The 20,691-nt window shown below is 45.2% G+C and overlaps 1 protein-coding gene across 1 annotated transcript in view; it reads left to right on the plus strand.

The window, feature by feature from the left end:
* The window catches only part of dnmt3ba (DNA (cytosine-5-)-methyltransferase 3 beta, duplicate a), a 77,416-nt gene extending 56,910 nt beyond the window's left edge, over positions 1–20,506 (plus strand). Inside the window, exons 20-25 of the mRNA XM_084333566.1 lie at positions 94–184; positions 8,160–8,308; positions 16,397–16,482; positions 17,242–17,311; positions 17,803–17,921; positions 18,363–20,506. Coding sequence (XP_084189692.1) covers positions 94–184; positions 8,160–8,308; positions 16,397–16,482; positions 17,242–17,311; positions 17,803–17,921; positions 18,363–18,504 — 657 coding nt within the window. The 3' untranslated portion in view covers positions 18,505–20,506. The remainder of the gene's footprint in view (positions 1–93; positions 185–8,159; positions 8,309–16,396; positions 16,483–17,241; positions 17,312–17,802; positions 17,922–18,362) is intronic.
* Positions 20,507–20,691: the final 185 nt, after the last annotated feature.

Consider the following 20,691-nt stretch of genomic DNA (forward strand, 5'->3'; position numbering starts at 1 on the left):
CAAGGAAATGAAAGAACAAGTCTTAATGTTCTCCTGAGTTTTGATGTAGAATAGATGATCACGTTACTGACCCCCTGCTGTGATGTGTTCCAGCTGGCTGAATGGGGCCCGTTTGACCTCCTAATAGGAGGCAGTCCGTGCAATGACTTGTCGATGGTCAATCCTCTTCGCAAAGGATTATTCGGTAAGGAACTTCTCATCTGAACTTTTAACTTTTTTTACTAACTTATGTTGGGGACAGTGGATCAGGATCATCTGGTAGTCGGAAGGTTCCCGGTTCGATTCCCGCCCTTCCCGGGCAGCGCGTCGAAGTGTCCTTGAGCAAGATGAACAGCTCCCGATGAGCAGGTTGGCACCTTGCGTGGTCGCCCAGGCCGTCTGTGTTTAAAATGTGTGAGTGAATGTGTGAATGTGAGGAACAACATTGTAAAGTGCTTTGGATAAAAGCGCTATATAAATGCACCATTTATACAGAGAGATTATCTAGAAACCATTTCGAAAACAAGTAGGTAATTGCTAAAGTAGTTTTGTTGTACAATACATCTTTCTCTACACACTAGACACTTTGTCTTTGTTTAAGGATCCTCTCAAATAAAAATTCATAGTAGCTTTATTGGCATGACAAGAAAAAGAGACCTACGTTGCCAAAGCAATACAATAAACACAATAAACACCGAATGGCAATCAAAGAATAAAATCAACTAAATGAATCCTTAGACAGTGTTGTAGTCGAGTCACTAAATATCGAGTCGGGAGTCGAGTCTCGAGTCCCCAGTGTTCGAATCCGAGTCCAAGTCTGAGTCACCAAATAAGAACTCGAGTCTGAGTCCTGGACTCGAGTACTACAAGATTCAAGAGGTTTATTTGTCACATATACCAGGGCATACAGTGAAATGCGGGTGGCCATGCCCGCTTTTATTATACTAATAATAAAATAGACATAATAAACAGGTAATAAAATAGACATAAAATGGGCATGATAAAATAGACATACTAGAGTCCTGAGATTTAAGGCACTGGGTCCTATGTACACTTCTATACAATATACAGTTTTTACTCTATATCCTTATGCTATACTATACTTGCTATATGGTATACTATACAAGAACCACATTGGTTCTTTCCTTAAAGTGACCATTATTTTCCTCGTTCCTTTAAAGTGTCCTTTCCATTTTGTTTAAAGTGACTGTTTGTGTGTGAGCGATTGCAGCATGTGTGTTGTGTGTGTGTAATGTATGTGTGTGTACTTGTGTGTGGAGAGTTCAGTGCTCAGTGTTCTGATGGCCTGGGGGAAGAAGCTGAGCCGTAGTCTCTCTGTTCTTGTTGCGTATGTGCGTAGGCGCTTGCCTGACCGCAGCAGCTTGAACAGGCTGTTGTTGGGGTGGTGGGGGTCTTTCATTATTCTGCAGGCTCTGAATTTGCACCTCCTGTTATACAAGTCCTGCAGGGGTGGTAGTGCAATACCCGTAGTACGCTCTGCTGAGCACACCACTCTCTGTAGGGCCTTCCTGTCCTGTGCCATGCTGTTTCCAAACCAGGCAGTGATGTTTCCAGTCAGAATGCTCTCTACAGCCTCGGAATAGAAGGAGTGGAGTATCTTCCCCGATACTCTGAACTTCCTTAACCCCCTGAGGTCTAGAGTTTCTAGCTCCACCTTCTCAGAATATTCTCTTTTTTTTGTTACATAATGTAAAATTACAGCTTCATACCTTCAAAATAAGCCATCAATTGTCAAATTTGAGACGATAGTTTTCAATCAATGTCCTATCAAACATTTTGGTACAGTCATTACCAATTTGCAGCAGGAGCCTCTGAAGAGAATTCAGTGAATTCAGCTAATGATAAGGGAACTACACTCCTTCCCAGAATGCAATGTGATGTCAATGTCAATGTCAATGACTAATTCACACCATGAAACAAAGGCCCAGCAGGGAACAATTACGGCTGAATGGGGGTATAGTGTGACTGATCAATACAGGCAGGCCTACAGCAACACACACTTTGATTTGATGCCATGCATACACACACTAGATAGACAGAGGTTTAGATATTTAGATAGATATATAATAGTAATATAATAGAAAGAGAGAGAAAGAAAGAAAGAAAGAAAGAAAGAAAGAAAGAAAGAAAGAAAGAAAGAAAGAAAGATACAGAGAGAGAGACATTTATAATAATAATAATTATTATTATTATTAAATAGAATCATTTTCTATAGGCTTGCCGTGGTAGTCAGTGATACTGGTGTATACACACACTAGATAGACCGAGGTTTAGACATTTAGATATATATATATAGATATATAATAGTATAGTAATAGAGAGAGAGAGAGAGAGAGAGAGAGAGAGAGAGAGAGAGAGAGAGAGAAAAAGAAAGAAAGAAAGAAAGAAAGAAAGAAAGAAAGAAAGAAAGAGATACAGAGATATATACAGAGAGAGACATTTATAATAATTATATTATTAATTAGTTTTTTACACACACACACACACACACTAATAACATGATCATAACCAAACCAATTTCAAATGTATCATCAAGTACAAAATAGATTTGATCGTAATATTTATGAGAATGCATGTTTTTTCACACTACAGGAGGAGTATGTCACAGTATGATGTCATAATCGAACATTCTAGAACATTTGTGTTCTATATATGCAACAATTCTCTGAGCATTTCCTAGCATTTTTTCAGACTACAACATCAATCCAGACTAGTTTGACCCTGACAGCACGTGTGGCAGCACGTGTGGCAGAGAGAGAGAGAGAGAGAGAACAGGTCTTCACCTCTCTACTGATTTCTTTTGATTTCTCTGTTTGAGAGAGAGAGAGAGTGTGTGTGTGTGTGTGCAGGGGAGTAGCTGGGGGGGGGGGTTAGGATGATTCCAAGGGCCCAGCAAATGCCCCAATTTTTTTTATAGATTGGGGGCCCCACATTTTTTAATAGATTGGGGGCCCACAAATTGATTCTTTCATGGGGCCCAGAATCTCCAGCTACGCCCCTGTGAGCGCACCTTTCTACTCTACTGTCATCAACGTGATGCGCGCTTGAATGAACTGTGAGATAACTCATAACTCGTACACACACGCACTCTGTCTCTGCCATACAGTAGTTTATGTTGTTTTAGCGCGACGTGGGTATATACACGGGCGAGGATGAAAAGGAGGCGAGGATCTAAAGACTACTTTTAATACATAAATTAACGTTCCGTCGGGTCCCGTGTATTCTCGAGAATGATAATAATAATAATAATGCAGGACCTCTTCAGATTATATTATCAACGACAGACAGTGAGAAACACAACCCCCCCCCCTCTCGCGCTGAAGAATATGCATATTAGATCACTCAGTGATTAACACCTATGCGCTGTTTGTGTGTGCGCGCGTCCATGTATGTGCGTTTTGTGACGCGATGTAGTTCTTATCGCAAATGGAGATTATTACAATCATACCATCTAGCAAGAATTAAACGTATTTACAAGTCATATTAGGTTTAGCAAGTTGGGGGACGTATACCTTAAGGCGCTCCCATAGTCCAGCAGACTGTACACAGAGCAGACTCCGCGGATGTCCGCGCGGCTCTTTGAGCTTTCATAGTCGAGCAGATCTCAGCGGACGTCCGCGGTCTATTTCCTACATTTCTCGCTCCAGTTTTGCTACATTTCCCACAATTCTTTCGCGCTGTTTACACTTCTGTTAATAATGGCGTCAGGTGATGAAGAAGAGCTCCTCTGTTTACTGGATTTGCGGGATAAAAAGCAGAGACGGTGGTATGTGAGGCCACTAAATGAAAAAAGGGATGAGGAAGGGGAGTCATCTCTCTCCTCGCGCCACAAATCGCTCGCGCGGCGTCACATTAAATGCAGTTCGATGTCAACCAAAACGCCGAGCAGCGTTTTGTGTGACACCAAGTCAGCGGCGCGGATGTCCGCGCCTCAGAAAATAGGAGCGTCGCACCTGTGGGTCTGCTGTCCGCTGAGATCAAAGCTCAAGAGTCCGCGCGGACATCCGCGCGGACATCCGCGGAGTCTGCTCTGTGTACAGTCTGCTGGACTATGGGAGCGCCTTTACATGTCAAAGCACTAGAAATGGCCATTTTTCTATTTTTATCGATTTCTGAAAAGATGTCCTTTTTGAGCATTTAAGAGGGATTCTAATTCTTTTGTTGTCCGCCGACGGGTTCAAAGCTCCAGCGTGACCCCTAAGGGTTACTGTCTCAGGTGATAGAGGCGCTGTTTCACCTTTTTTACCACAGAGTATGTGTGTTGTCCATGTCAGGTCCTCTGTGATGTGGACTCCCAGGTACTTAAAACTGCTCACCCTGTCCACAATAGCCCCATTTATCCACAGTGGCGTATGCGTCCCCTGCTGTATTCTCCTAAAATCCACGATCAGCTCCTTGGTTGTACCAATGTTCAGGAGTAGGCTGTTATCCCGGCACCAGCGTGCCAGTACATCAACCTCCTCCCGGTAGGCCTTCTCGTCATTGTTAGAGATCAGCCCCACCACCACCGTGTCGTCAGCAAACTTCACTATGGAGTTGGAGCTGAACCTGGCCACACAGTCATGTGTGTACAGTGAATACAGCAGAGGGCTTAGAACACAGCCCTGGGGGGACCCGATACTCAGGGTGATTGTGCTACAACACTGTCCTTAGAATATAATGAACCCCTTAAGCACAACCAAGATTTATTTCACATCATAAATAGATTAATACAGTCTGTATACATTTTTGTTGCGTTTCGTTTTCAAATGTAGCCAAGAGTAAAGACCCTAACCATATCAGTCAAAGTGTATATTTTCAGCACTACGTTTGTTTACCAATGATTTTAAGTGTTATTAGCTAAATATGAGAATTCTCTGTGCATTGAATTGGAAACCGGATGATATAGACGCGAGGAAATTACGCCGTCATGAAATCGTTCTAGTCCTAAGAAAGAGGAGACCAAGGGCTTTTGATGGACGTCAAAATTTCATAAAACTACACTACCCAGCTCACACCAGTCACTGTCAAACTTGGAGCCGGCTGACGTGGAAATAATTTTTGAACGTTATTTTCGTGATTATATCTCACGGGTCGAACAAACTTGAACATTATTGCCATGAAATACAATGTATATTGTTTCTTTACCTTTCTGTGAACATCTAGAAAATAAACATGTCGCAATCAGGTGAAAATGGCAGAGATATGGACATTATACAAAAGTAACTGTACTTACAGTAGATTTCATTCATGGTTTTTGCTGCCTGGTGGTACTAAGATGTATGACTTGGCCATAATAAGGTAATTTATAGGCCTGATATTCTATATTCTATATTCATATTTCAAATTGCATGTGTCCGGATTGGCAAAATTCAGTACTGTATCTACTGTATCTAACCCCCCCCCCCCCCCCCCCTGTACCCTGCCCTTTATTAATTAGCTTAGATCTTTAGTACACTTGGGGCTAGATCCACAAAGAATGGATTGCACAGTGCTAATTGCACCCTTACTGTGAGGGTAGGGGGGTAGCGGAGCCCAATCGCAAACAACAGGAGGAGAGAGAATGGAGCGGTTTAGGTTTCTTTAATTGTATCTTCCCCAAACAGACAGATTAACATCAGGAATGTGCAACAGACATGGGTTAGAATTGTTCTTGGGGGAGAATGGGGACAGGTGCACTCCCAGTGCAGCTGTAGGCAGAGGACACCGGTCTTGTGTCGAGAGAGAGAATGGGAACAGGTGCACTCCCAGTGCAGCCGTAGGCAGAGGACACCGGTCTTGTGTCGAGAGAGACTGAGAGCAGGGGTACTCCTTGTGCGGCATGAGACGTCCCGGCAGGGAGGGCGCTGGAGCGGGAGTCCTGGGCACAAGAGAGACAAGATTAGGAGAGGAATAATCACAGAGCAGGTCTAGCAGTCTTCAGGTAGAGTTGTCGTACCTAGGTAGGCAGTTTAACACTGCGACGAGGAACGACAGGATCTGCCAGATGATATAGGGACCGCCTGATGATGTAATCGTTCACAGCCGCGCTGATTGTAGTTCCTCTGGCAGCGTTGGAACGCTTCAGCAGGAAGCTGCCCGTATATGGGCACGGCAGGATGAGGGCAGAGGAAGGCACGAGCCCTGATCGTGACACTTACTTACAATTCATTATGAATTGAAAATGGGGGACCCTGATGTAAACAAGACTAAAGTCTTTCTCTGGTCTGCATCCCCTTAACACTTTCAGAGCCGGCCGTGTTTTCCTTTTTACCCCCTTGAATGCCCAGCAACCACTTCAATGTTAACGTTAATATCGCCTAATCTATGTTTTAAATTATGGCTATGTGTCTAATCTGCCCGTCGCATTATCAATGACCCATTTCCAGTCAACATTGTCGAAGCGGATTGTTTTTTTATCGGTTCATTTCCGTTTTATAGCATTTTGAAAAGCCCTCGTTTTCAAGAAGAAAAAAAAAGAATCCCTGATAAACGCTGATGTACTGTAATATTCTAGAACGTTGTCATTGTTCTGCCTATTTATGAATAGTTTTCAAATAAACGCTAGATTATCTATAGTATGTGTACGTATGCACGCTGGTGCCGCAAGCTGTAAATCGATTATCTTATTTCCTGATCAGTCGCACAGTCAAAACAGCCATATCACATATAGGGGGAAAGCTTATATCTCCGTGAAAACAGGTCTGATTATCCTAAGACTGGTAAAATAGATTCCTTATCTGAGATCAGATGGTATCCAAATGGATTATTCCAATTCCTGATCGACCATTCCAAAAATCTATCCTTTTATTGATCCCATGCGTATACTGTAAAACAGCGTATACACGCTGTGCTGAGGGTCCAGCATGAAGCTGATCGGCCACGGTTACATGCGTGATAAGTAAAATGTGGAGTCCGGGTTTTTTTCCCCCATGCATTTTCATTGAGTCCAATCCAAAAGGGTGAATTACCATCTGGGAGACGATAGGGGGCGCTTTTTTCACATCTGAGCGCCTGGGGTGGCTGATTTACCAACGGTAGACTCGGTTGATGAAATATGAATTCAGATCGCTAATAAAAATAAAAAACGAATATTCTCGTTATGGGCATTCAACCCGCGGGGGGTAAACCCGAGAAAACTCGGGTTGGGCATTCAAAGTGTTAACAATTGTGTGTATTGAGCCGTACTGTATAACTGTATCTGTTAATACAATTTTCATTCAATCAATCACCACCATTTTCAATTCATAATGAATTGTAAGTAAGCGTGCAATTACCACCGTGCAATCCATTCTTTGTGGAACAAAACAAAAACACCATAGAGTCCAAAGATTTTTAAATAAATGCAACACTCCCAGACATACCCCATGCCACGGTAAGGAAATACTCACTAAAACCTAGCAATAGGAAAAAATGCACCACAGGCAATGTGGAGGAGAGAAACCTTAGAAGGGCCATTCAAGGGGGTATCTCCCTTCTTAGATGTTGTGATAGTAGTGTTGCAATAAAACAGGCAAAACAGTTGGTAAAGCATGCACTCACAAGCGTAATGAAACACAGATAAGTGCATGCAATAGCAACTGAACATTTTGAAAGATAAAAAATAGAGCTGATGGTGGATCTATTTGAGGCAAGGGGGCGGCGCAAGGAGGGTCGCATCCTCCGGTCATCATCACACAGTCAACATCAATACAGAGTTAGATATAAGGTTTCAAAGGGTGGCATCTGGCAGGATGCGGCCGGTATTGCACTTTGGCGATCTCAAAATCCTTTCATATGGCAACACCGAGGTCAATGGATGGATAATGAATAAAAATAGCGAATAAAAGAAAAAACGACCAAAACCGAGATATCTCGGGTCTGGCAGCCAACCGGCGAGTTAACCCGAGATATTTCGGGTCTGGCAATTAAAGAGTTAAGAGGTTAAGGCAGAAATAGGAATTCATTACTGGTTCTTCTCTCTCTGTCTCTATCTGTCTCTATCACGTCTCTCTCTAATATGTCTCTATCTTGTCTCTCTCTCTCTCTAACATGTCTCTCTATCATCTCTGTATCTCTCTAATATGTCTCTCTCGCTAATATATTCCTTTCTCTCTAATATCTCTAATATCTGTATCTGTCTCTAATCTCTCTCTCTCTCTCTCTCTCTCTCTCTCTCTCTCTCTCTCTCTCTCTCTCTCTCTCTCTCTCTCTCCTCTCAGAAGGAACCGGAAGGCTCTTCTTTGAGTTCTACCGCATGTTGACCATGATGAGGCCCAAGGAGGGCGACGACCGTCCGTTCTTCTGGCTGTTTGAGAATGTGGTGTTCATGAGCTCCCGCGACAAGTCCGACATCGGCAGGTTCCTGGAGGTGAGGTGTTCCAGCAGGACGGGTCTCTCATCAGCAGCAGAACCAAGGACTCTGCTCCGATAATACCTTTCCCCCAATGATAAATCCCTATATGTGTGGACCGCGCGGGAAACTACACCTACATCGGCTATTGTAATAATTCTGCCTCATGAACATTGTGGCAAGCTTTCCATTTTTGCACAAAATGAGTTCCCTTCTATCACTTAACATTATTGTTTTAGGCGTTTTTGGTTGAAATAAAGTTAGTTATATTATGGCTTTGCGCTCTGCTCTATTGGAACTGTCCCTTTAATCATATGCTATCATGAAAACTTTCAACCACGTGCACGCACCCACACCTGCCTGACCACGCCCACATCCATAAAAACATGGATGACCACCAACTTCCTTCAACTCAACAGCAAGAAGACAGAATTAATAGTTGTAGCTAGGGCTGGGCGATATGACCAAAAACGTTATCGTAAAATTATAAAATTATTTTCATATAATTCGATATCGATAATTATCGTCGATATAATGTCTGTCAAGTTTAATTAACTTCTTATGCTGCTGCGAATGTCTCGAGTCGAGTTGATGTCGTCATCAGTCCGCGCACGTTAGCAGTTAGCCGACAAGCGGAATATCTCATGACAATGTAATAAATATGACACTAAAATACTCTCTTCCGCCACAATATATTGAAACGACGTCCACTGTATACCCCACACTACTATAAACGTGGCCTCAGAATTCACGCCACACACATACTCGGCACGTAAATATATAAAACATCGCGGTGCAAGCTAGTTATCCTAGCCAGCCTGTTGTTTCTAAGCGAATGTCTCGAGTCGAGTTGATGTCGTCATCAGTCTGCGCACGTTAGCAGTTAGCCGACAAGCGGAGTATCTCATGAGACAATGTAATAAATATGACACTAAAATACTCTCTTCCGCCACAATATATTGAAACGACGTCCACTGTATACCCCACACTACTATAAACGTGGCCTCAGAATTCACGCCACACACATACTCGGCACGTAAATATATAAAACATCGCAGTGCAAGCTAGTTATCCTAGCCAGCCTGTTGTTCCTAAGCAGTGTATTCCATGACAATGTGCTAAATATGACACTAAAATACTCTCTTCCGCCACAATATATTGAAACGACGTCCACTGTATACCCCACACTACTATAAACGTGGCCTCAGAATTCACGCCACACACATACTCGGCACGTAAATATATAAAACATCGCCGTGCAAGCTAATTAGCCTAGCAAGCCTTGTTGTTGAGTGAGTCCTACCTCTGGGTCTCCTTCCGGGTCTCCTTCGCTCTCGGCCATCTCCTTCACTGATTGGTTGTTAGTGCGTGCTCATATCCAAGCTTGGAAAATCGATATATCGAAACTTTGCGACCACGTTTCATGTTTATTTCGAGGAAATAATTTATCGCGATAGTTATCGTTATCGTTTTATCGCCCAGCCCTAGTTGTAGCCTCCCCAGCCCTCCTCCAAAAGATCGACCACCTTGTTCTCTCCGTGGATGGCTACTCCATCTGCCCCTCCACGGAGGTAAGGAACCTGGACGTAATACTGGACTCAAGTCTCATTCCACCTGCACGTCAAGTCTGTCACCAGATCCGTCTTCTTCCACCTCAGAACCATTTCCCGCCTCCGCCCCTCACTCTTCGACACCTCAGCGGAAACACTCATTCACGCCTTCATCACTTCCCGCCTCGACTACTGTAACGGAATCCTTCTTGGTGCTTCCAAAAAGGTTCTGGATCGCTTACAGTATGTCCAAAACTCTGCTGCGAGGGTCCTAACGCGCACCAAACCCTGGCAGCACATCACCCCCACCCTGCAAAAACTCCACTGGCTCCCCATCAACTACCGAATCCCCTACAAGATCCTCCTCCTCACCTACAAATCCCTGCACGGGTTGGCCCCTTCCTACCTGACCAACCTACTCCACCCCTACACTCCAGCACGAGGCCTCCGCTCCTCCAACTCCGACCTCCTCACCATCCCCCGCACCAGGCGTTCCACACTGGGAGACCAAGCTTTCGCTGTAGCTGCCCCCAGGCTGTGGAACTCCCTCTCCCCCTCCATCCAAGGCTCTGAAACCATCAACCTCTTCAAAACCAACCTAAAAACCCACCTGTTCACACTTGCCTTCACGCAACACGGCCCCGCCCCCAAGTAGCCCACCCCTGACTCTTTTCTTTTAACACTTTGAGTGCCACTCACGGCTTTTCTCGGGTTTACGACCCGACCGTTGAATGCCACGCCCGAGTATTCTCTGTTTTTTTTAGCGATCTGAAATCATATTGGACCGCCGGCGCTCAGATGTGAAAAAAGCGCCCCCTATTGTCTCCCAGATGGTAAATCACCCTTTTGGAATGGACTCAATGAAAGTGAATGGGAGAACGGATTTCTGACTCCACATTTTACTTCTCACTGATGCAGCCGGGGTCTACCAGAGTTCATTCTGGAGCCTCTGAGCCGCGCGGATCATGTGTTATACTGTACACACGATGGATCAATAAATATTTTTTTTTATCCACTTTTTCTCCCATTTTTCTATATTTTCTCCCATCCCAATTTCGTATCATCCAATTCAACCCTCCCCTGTCACGAACGCTGTTTCTTGCCTCCCACAAGCCGGCTGCAATGTGGACTAAGTCATACATAGCACAAGTCCCCTCCGGTACTTGAGGTAACAGCAGTCGCATCTTTTCACCTGCGCAGCTCGATCTCTCAGTGGTGAGGAGTAACGCGTGGGAGGCTCACGCTGCCCCCGACACTTCCTGATTCTACTGCGCAGGCGCACCAACCGACCTGTAGGAGTCGCTGTCCACAACGCCCGATCCCCACCTATCAGTTTCCCACCCCCTAATACGGCCAATGTGTATTAGTACGGACGACCAGCTAAACTGAAAGCAAATGTGAAATCTCCAGATTTCGTGGCGAGCGCCTTGCCCACTACGCCACGTAGCCGCCCGGATGGATCAATACATTTATCGATTTTTTCAAATGGCGATCGGAAATTGGAATAAACCATTTGGATACCATCTGACCTCAGGTAAGGAATCTATGTTATCAGTGTTAGGATAATCAGACTCGTTTTCACTGATATATAAGCGTTTATGTGATATGTGATATGGCTGTTTTGACTGTAAAAGCCATGAGGAAATAAGTGCAGCGATTATCAGCGCACGGCACGAGCGTGCGTGCGCACACATATACTATCGATCATCTAGCGATTCATAAATAGGCCGACAAATGACAACGTTCTGGAATATTCCAGTAAAAGGCGATTATCATAGGCATGGGTTGTTTTCCCCGGAAAACGGGTGATTTTCAAAATGCTATCAAACGGAAATGAAGCGATAAAAATACAATCTGGACTGTTGACTGGAAAATGAGTCTTTGATAAGCGACGGGCAGATTAGACACAGCCATAATTTAAAACATAGATTAGGCGATATTAACGTTAACATTGGCCGTGGATGGTGGCATTCAACGGGGTAAAAAGGAAAACACGGCCCGGCACTGAAAGTGTTAAGCCACAGAACCCGTTGTTTTGTTTTGTTGTTTGTTAGTTTTTGTTTTGTTTTCTGTTTGTTAATTTCAACCACTTCATCCAATTGGACAGCACCTTGCTTCCTTTTTTTATCGTATTTGTTTTTTCCTGTTACTATACACATATATTCATAATCTTTATTTTTTTATCTTTTATTTTTTCAAATTTTTTATTTTTCCACCCTTTCCTTGTACAGTGTCCTTGAGTCTGAGAAAGGCGCTTCTCTCTTAAAATACAATTTATTATTATTATTATTATCCGCTCACATATTCACATGTTCATGGCCATACTACCAGCTCCTTCCCTACTTTCACCACCTGGAAGTACGTGTAGAGCACCTCTTCAAGATCAGTGCTGAAGTAGTTAGTTAGTTATAGGAGCTGTGTTGGCATTGTCTTTTGTTTTTCCCTCTCACTAATTTACGGGAGAAAGACAGAATAATGTCGTCACCACCGGAGAGTCTAGAGGATTATTCTGACCTCCACCGGCGCTTCACATTCGGGCTTCCTCCTGGCGTAGTGGGGCTTTCCTGCTCCCCGTTTGTGGCAGGCACGTGAGCCTCAGCGGCGCCCAGAGGGGAGTGCGCGTCGCTGGGCAGTTCCCCCGCCAGTGTTGCTCTCCGGCTGTGCAGCTGGATACTATTGCCGCGGTCCGACGGCCGCTCTGGTGGGTGGTGTCTTGCGGCGCCGCTCACCGCTCACGTCAATTGGCGGTGAGCGGCGGGGGCGGACGGTCTAAACGGATGTGTCAGTTGTGCGGGGTACGGCTGCTCTGGCATACGGCCCCGCAGAACAGCCGGCTCCAGGCGAGGATTCCTCTGTTACCTCTCAATCGCGTCCGATGCAGCTACAGTAGTTAGCCATTAGCTTATAGCTAGCCGTTAGCCCGTAGCGTCCGATGGACAATTAGGATTACATGGAGGGGGCGGGGAGTTCTTGTTTGACGCCCCACGAAAACAGAGCTCTCTCCCAGAGTGTGCTTTGTTTTCCTGGGAGCCCCGTACTCCGAGTCTGGGTTCAAGTCCCACCTCCAAGACGGGACGCCCTACTGCCATCCGCACTGGACGTTGGCCCCCGCCTATCAGAAAGAGAAAGTGGGTTGAGCCTCCCGCCGCGAGGGATGCGAGCTTGCGTGTTTTTTGTCCCCGAGCTTAGGGCAGCAGCGGCGGTGCCACTGTATCTCTGGCAATGCCGTCCTGTGAGGGAGGCGAGCGTTGTCTGCCCTTTCTTTGGGCTAGGCAGTTGGTTATCTGGAGTGACCAGGCCTGCACTACACCTTACGCAGTTTCAGTAGTTAGCCGTTAGCTTGTAGCTAGCCGTTAGCCTGATATAGCTAGCAGTTAGCCTGTGGCTAACCGTTAGCGATAGCCGCAGGGAGATAGCGGGCCCTGGACACTCTGATTCGACGTAATCTCTGGCAGAGGATGTCGTCAGCCTGCACCACGGCCGGCTGCAGGATATGGGCGAAATGCAGGAGCAGGACTCCAGCCATCGCCACTACTGGCCCCACCTCTGTATTTATGTCCTTTCTCTCTACCTAAGCCAGTGTTCTTTCTTACATGGTAAAAGTGAACTTGACGGCTTCGTTGTATGATGAGGGTTGTGTGTATGTCATGTAAATACGTTTTAGGTCAAATGTAGCATTTGAGTCCACAACTGGTGTGCCATTGTTAGCTTACAGAGTTGTACATATGTAGCATGTAAACCAAGGACTTTTTGAGTCCCTCTCTTCAGTCTGATATTTTTTCTTTGCTTAAGGGTAAAGGTAAAGAAATAGCGGGTGGCAAGTTTTTTTGCACATAAGCCAGAGCCGTGGATAAAACCCGTTTTTTACACAAACGAGGTTATCGGCTGTGGTTGGCGTGCAGGATGTAAAGCTATTACTCTACAGTGTATGTGCTTTCATGTAGCGCGCTATGCAACTGGTGTCACGGCTCTGCTTTTTATTGCGTCGTATCGGGTGAGGTGGTTGAGGGGGGTGGACAAATAAGCCCCCCCCCCCCGGATATAGTTATATCCTTTACGAAACTGATTGGCCGAGAGGTTGTGCCTTTCTGCCTATCAGTCTCCTTGACGAGGGTGTTCTCTCTGTCGTCACAGGGGGGGGGGGATTTCCCTGTCTCCCACACCAAATTAGGATAGTGGGACACAGGATTCCCCCGGCCATTAAAGACGTCACAGGCCCGCTTTCTTATTGGCCAAGAGACATGTCCGTGAGTTACAGGGCCTGTGCTACAGACCGCTGTCATTGTAAAGGATAGATGATGCAATGCAGTCGAGACTGTTGGTCCTTCTGCTCTGCTCTCTAACAGTAGTGTATATTGGGCCTTTTGTCTACTTAGTCCAATCTGTTACATGAACCTTTTTCAATTGTTTCACTCACGTTGAGGTCTCTCTGGGAAAACCGCTGTCTTCCCCTCTTACATAAAGAGCAGAATTGACGTGGTTTTTATTCCCAGGCTCATCGTATAAGAGCCTGTGTCTGTGTCTCTAGTACCGGCTTCCTGCTGCTCGTCCCAGACAGCGAGGGGAAACATTGTGGGGCTCTTTCTTGTTAGAAATTCGCCGTCACTGTTCTCGGGTTCTTTACGAGCATACACGCTGTTTTATAAATCAGCGTTTGGTCTTACGAGACAGATCAGCGCTGTCCCATGGTGTTTTTCAATGATTGAATCCGCTTTTTGGGACCGGCGCGCCTTGGTTGCCCAACATCATAAAAATGGCGTTTTTTATGCGGTCGGCTGGGAAGGAGATTTTTGTCTCTACCGAGCGCCAGTGCACTAGGTTAGACTCGAGGACTCGCATACATCTCCGGGGGGAGATGACGGAGTAGATCAAACATTGGCAGGGGGGTTTCACGCCCGTTAGGTGGGCCACCGGGAGCGGTGCGTTCGCATACTGACCGTCTTGGTGGCGCCCCCTGTGATGTTTTGGATCGACACGCGTACCTACCCCCCTCTTAGGACTGGGGGCGGCGGCGTGAGAAGGGCACAGGACTTGTCCTGGTTGCGCCGGACCGGATCAGTTTAACCCGTTGTCCGCCGGGTTAAGTTCTGGTACCCCGAAGGACCCTGAGCTTTTCCGGGGGGAAAATGCCTGGGCGGGCCGGACGTCACAGGGGTTGATGTCATGAATGTGTGTGTCATATAGATGCCACTACAAGTTGCCCTTAACAGTGGTGTGCATTGGTCCATCCATACTATGTTGTACCTTTTTGCACAATGTTAGGTGGGTTGGTCCTTCTCCATTCATTTCACCCCTCCCTCCCTGCTAAACCGGGGATGGGAGGGGGCTGTTGGGAGGCTGCTTCTGTCAACTCCTCTATGCATCCTTGTGTAGGTCCCGGTCCTCCAGGCCCAGGTCGGGCCTTGCCCTCGTTGACCTGTTGGCCTGGGTTAAACCTGAAACGCCATGAACTGCATTGTATAGCCTGTGTATACTCGCAGTTATGTTTCCGGGGTTTCTTAATGGGTTAAGGGAGCAACCATTTTCTGTAAATAATCATAGGGGGGGTGGTTGTCTCCCCGGTGTGTTGGTAGCAGAGTCGACTCTCCGGTTGAGCCCGGGTCTGACCCCGGCTGCCCGAGAGTATGCCCCTGCATGTTTCATGACGTCTGCCAATTGTGTCAAACTCTTTCTCTGAACCTCGACCCCACAGGATTAATAAATTGGCAGGGTCAGGGTTCGTGGTGGAATCTGTTCGCTGGCGGAGTTGGCTAACTCCGACTCCGCGAGGTTCGTGACCCCATGAGATTGTGACATGGTGCACGGCATACCGAACACCCTTTCCGCCGGGATACTGTTCTTACAGTTAGCCCCTTAGGCACCTGTCTAGTCCGCAGTGCTCCAGGCGCAGGTCGAGTTCTGCTCTTGTTAAGACCTGTCGGCCTGGATTGAGGGATCAACCTCCAGCTGGCCCCACTACATTGTGGGGGGAAGCCTCCTTGGAGCGCTTCGGAGCGGCGTGCCAGGTGGAGAAGGGCCTTCACCTATTGTAGGCCCTGTCCGATACGCTGGCGATGTGGGGGGTGGTGTCACCAGTGACCGTCTGGTGGGGTCTCGATGCCGCGGCCTTGTTGACCTTGCCAGGCCCCTTTTTCGGGTAACCTTCGTTATATAAGGTTGTTTAATTTGTCGTTAAAAAATAACTACACTTCCAGTAGAACACCTGTCGTTCAGTGCTGTCGCCTAATACAGCCAGGAGTCTACGCTGTGGTGACGTCAGTCAGCAGCACCAGAGTGAAGTGTAGTTCCTCAGTGAACAAAAACATAAACGTAGTTATTTTGCTACCTTTACGATTAATTGCGAATTTGTTCATGTTGAGGCAGCTATAGATTGTGGATGAATACACACAGGAAGGTACACCATGCCAATGTTCATGCTTTATTTGTTCTAAAACTAGACGATTTAGAAATGTGTCCATTGGAAATACAGAGGGTGGACCGCGCGGGAAACAACAATGACGTAACCACTACACCTCCCCATTACAACTCTAGTTACCTTCTTTCTCTTCATTCCCAGTGTAATCCTGTCCTCATTGACGCTGTGAAGGTCAGCCCTGCTCACCGCGCTCGCTATTTCTGGGGCAACCTCCCTGGAATGAACAGGTACATACTGTTGAAAAACACATTCTTTAAATTCTTCATTGCCTTAACTTATAATATAACTGATAGGACATTACAGACCCTCATCCGCACCTTTGTTTTACACTTTGTAAAAACAAAAAAAAAGGAGGGTTTGCTCTTTGGCCATCGCTATTTCTTTCTACTATTACCCTGCCCATACGCCTGATTGCTTTTACCAAACGGTTCGTGTTTCCGTGTTCCCGTTTTGCACTCTGATTGGCCACTGACGTTTCTGGTCATGTGACATGTGCGCCCAATCGTGTGACGGCAAGTACTTTGGACGGTTAAGCTTAGGCGCTCTTTCGAAGTTGGTTAAGGTTAGAGTTTGTCTTAGAGCAGGGCGATATCGTGTGACGGCAAGTTCTTTCGCCGGTTAAGCTTAGGCACTCTTTCGAAGTTGGTTAAGGTTAGAGTGTGGATCGTAGGCGTTAGGTAGTTTGCTACTGGTCGAGGCGGAAATGGGCGCGTCATGCGATTGGGCGCACATGTCACATGACCAGAAACGTGCGTGGCCAATCAGAGCGCAAAACGGGAACGCGGAAACACGAACCGTTTGGTAAAAGCATAGACGCTGCCCATACCTGTACCCCCCCTCCCCCCTCCCCCATGCTGCTATGATGCCCCGGATTTTCCCAAGGGGGTCAATAAAGGAATATCTTATCTTACATTATGCATACGCTTAACACTGGTGGAGGCAAACACGCCTCCTGAAATTCCTAAATAACTCACGTGTCTCTTTAGGCCTCTGACCGCATCTCTAGACGACAAGGTGGATCTCAAAGACTGCCTGGAGGTCGGACGCATCGCAAAGGTCAAATTGAGTTTTGCAATATTTTCACGTTACCTTTAGGTTGCCATAGTTGAAGCACTGACACTATACTGAAGTCTGTGATGAATGAATGAATGAAAACTTTATTTAACAGATTGCAGAATGGGTACAATACAGTACGGCTCAATACATACAATTGTTAAGGGGATGCAGACCTGAGAAAGACGTTTGTCTTGTTTCCATCAGGGTCCCCCATTTTCAATTCATATAGACATTTATGACATACACAACATACATGACATTTATGGCATAGGGACATATAGGTATTTAGTACTGATACATTTGTGACATAAACGGTATTCAAATATACAGTACTGTTACCCCTAGATCCTGACAGAGTATATATGATGGGGAGGGGACTGTACATTAGGAGGGGGTGGGTGGGTGGGAGAGAAATATACAGTCCGGCCATCAAATGATGAAAACATGGTTAAACACTTTGCTTATTAGTTCTTGTTTGCCTCTTCCTGCAGTTTGACAAAGTCCGCACCATCACTACAAAGTCCAACTCCATTAAGCAGGGGAAGATTGGGCAGCTTCCCGTCACCATGAATGGGAAGGAGGACTACCTGTGGTCCACCGAGATGGAACAGTAAGCATTTCTACATTATAACGTTCGCTTTAATGCAATGTTTGAGATGTACAGTAGAATATAATTTCTCTGGCGGCTGGGTAGCATATAGAGGGCTAAGCACTCGCCTACTACCACCGCAGAGACTGGGATCTAATCCAGCTGTCAGTGGTACTCCCGGCTTGGTCAGTCGTCCCTACGAACACATTGGGCAGTGTTGGCGGGTGGGAAGCCCTGCCCATACCTGTACCCCCCCCCCATGCTGCTATAATGCCCGGACTTCCCCAAGGGGATCTATAAAGGAATATTTCTTCTCATCTTATCTCTGAGATTAATTGTGTTTGAAACGCGGGATATTATGAACATCCGTCATAACAGAATTGTCTATCGCCTTTTTGAATCATTTTTCACAACAATCTTTTTTTTCTTCTAACATTATTTATATAATTTAATTTTGTCTAGGATCTTTGGTTTCCCCAAACATTACACTGACGTGAACAACATGGGGCGGACTCAGAGGCAGAGGGTTCTGGGTCGAGCCTGGAGCGTCCCGGTCATCCGCCACCTGTTGGCCCCCCTGAAGGACTACTTTGAATGTCCATGAAGAGATCATGAGCCCGCTTTGAGGTCTTTACTCTTGGCTACATTTGAAAACGAAACGCAACAAAAATGTATACAGACTGTATTAATCTATTTATGATGTGAAATAAATCTTGGTTGTGCTTAAGGGGTTCATTATATTCTAAGGACAGTGTTGTAGTACTCGAGTCCATGTCATGGTTTTATTTCACCTTTCTGTGAGCATGTGCATACATGTTCCCTCGCGGTCGCACAGAACAGATGATTATTATGCATAAATAGTAGGAAACATGTTTATATAGGAAATTACTAGTTTTAGTGACTCGACTACAACACTGTCTAAGGATTCATTTATTTGATTTTATTCTTTGATTGCTGTTTGGTGTTTATTGTGTTTATTGTATTGCTTTGGCAATGTAGATCTTTTTTTCTTTGAATTTTTATTTGAGAGGATTCTAAAACAAAGACAAAGTGTCTAGTGTGTAGAGAAAGATGTATAGTACAACAAAACTACTTTAGCAATTACCTACTTGTTTTCTAAATGTGTGTATGCAGCACATCAACGCAATGAGGAAAACCTACATGTTTGTCCTCTGAGGCTCCTGCTTTCTAGGTAGTCCAAATTATCCGGCTGTTGTTGTTTTGCTGTGATCAAACCATAGACTTGCTCACTACAGGTATCTACCTCATCACTGTTTGATGGGCTTTAAGCGATGCAGGAACGCACTGCGTTTATTTAATGTAATTCATTGGAACGGTTAATTCCATTGACTTTTGAGACAATGCATATTTTTCTATATCGCTCTATACTGTAATATTATCAAGGGGTCTCGAGTTTAATCTGATCATGTTCATCCGTGTTTCTTTTTGTTCCTTTTCACACCCTACTCGCATGTTGAGGGAGAGCACCATAGCACTGAGAAACCACGGCCGAGAGTGAGCTCTCCGGGAACAACCCCACTTTGCCCGACAGCTTTGTCGGCAACCTTCGTCACGGAGGGGAATTGCAGCCATTTTATATAAATAAAAAAATAACTGAAAAATACGGGAAAATATTTTAACGGGAGGACGGCCTGAGAGAAGGTTGAAATACGGGAGAATCCCGGGGAAAACGGGAGGGTTGACAGGTATGTGGGAAGAGACCATTTTGACTTCATTTTCAAACCCCTTTTGAAATTGTGAACTGTGAACTTTATACATTTTTATTTTATTTTCTTCTCCACAATAACCTCACTGTACTTTGTGTTTTTACTAACGCATACTTATTTTACCAATTTGTAACATGTTATTTATAGGAGGTCAGTGACATTATATAATGTGTGTACGTGTCGTAAACAGGAATTTGACGGAAGTGCTCTTTCAGCCCAAGTTATTGGATTATGTTATGCGTAGAATCGTTTTTTTTTTTTAATTTTTTACAGTGTTCAAATAACTCTAAATGACGTTACACATCTAGTGTGTAACCCTCCCTGTGGCCTGACTGACAACAGAATGACAAGAGTTATCGTCTCACTCAATACAGAGAGAGAAATATACGTGAAAATGCCTTTAACCCTTACACCTTGTGTACATTTTACACATGACTGGTGTTGGTGCTGGGAGACATAATGCAGTGTGTCACGCCACTGAGACATTCCCAGCCTTAATTTTTGCATGTGTGTGATGTCTGTGCTGTTGTAGCTATAGTTGCTATGTGTTCGCAACATTCATTTTTCTCTGTGGCCTACTCCTTGCTTTGATTTTACATATAGCCTAGCTGTCCCTGCAGTGTAGCTTGAGTGTTATAATGTCCCACGATGACATCACTGGTGGCATATTCAAACCAATTCACCCCTGATAACTGTCAAACCAAATAAATGTGTGCCAAACTGTTTAGGGACGTGTGTGCGATTATGATTATGTGCAAAATAAATGAGCATTGTTTTTTTGGTGATGTGCCCCTTTAAAGACATATTTTATATTGTACATATTCTATCATTTTTAATGACTAATTTGATCTCTTACAAATTAATTTAGATAATTGGTTGTTGGGTAAGGTGGTCTTCACAGAGGCCCATAAACATATTATTTTTCTTAGGTTTACCAGGCCCATGGTGTTTACTGTACATTTTACTGTAGGTTTTTACTGTGTGTGAAATATCAGGTCCTCCAGACACCAGCAGGGCAGTATTCCATTATGGGTCTTAAATAACTGCCTTGAAAACATGACTCA

This window comes from Notolepis coatsorum (genome assembly GCF_963971535.1).
Source record: "Notolepis coatsorum genome assembly, chromosome: 17".
Taxonomy (NCBI): domain Eukaryota; kingdom Metazoa; phylum Chordata; class Actinopteri; order Aulopiformes; family Paralepididae; genus Notolepis; species Notolepis coatsorum.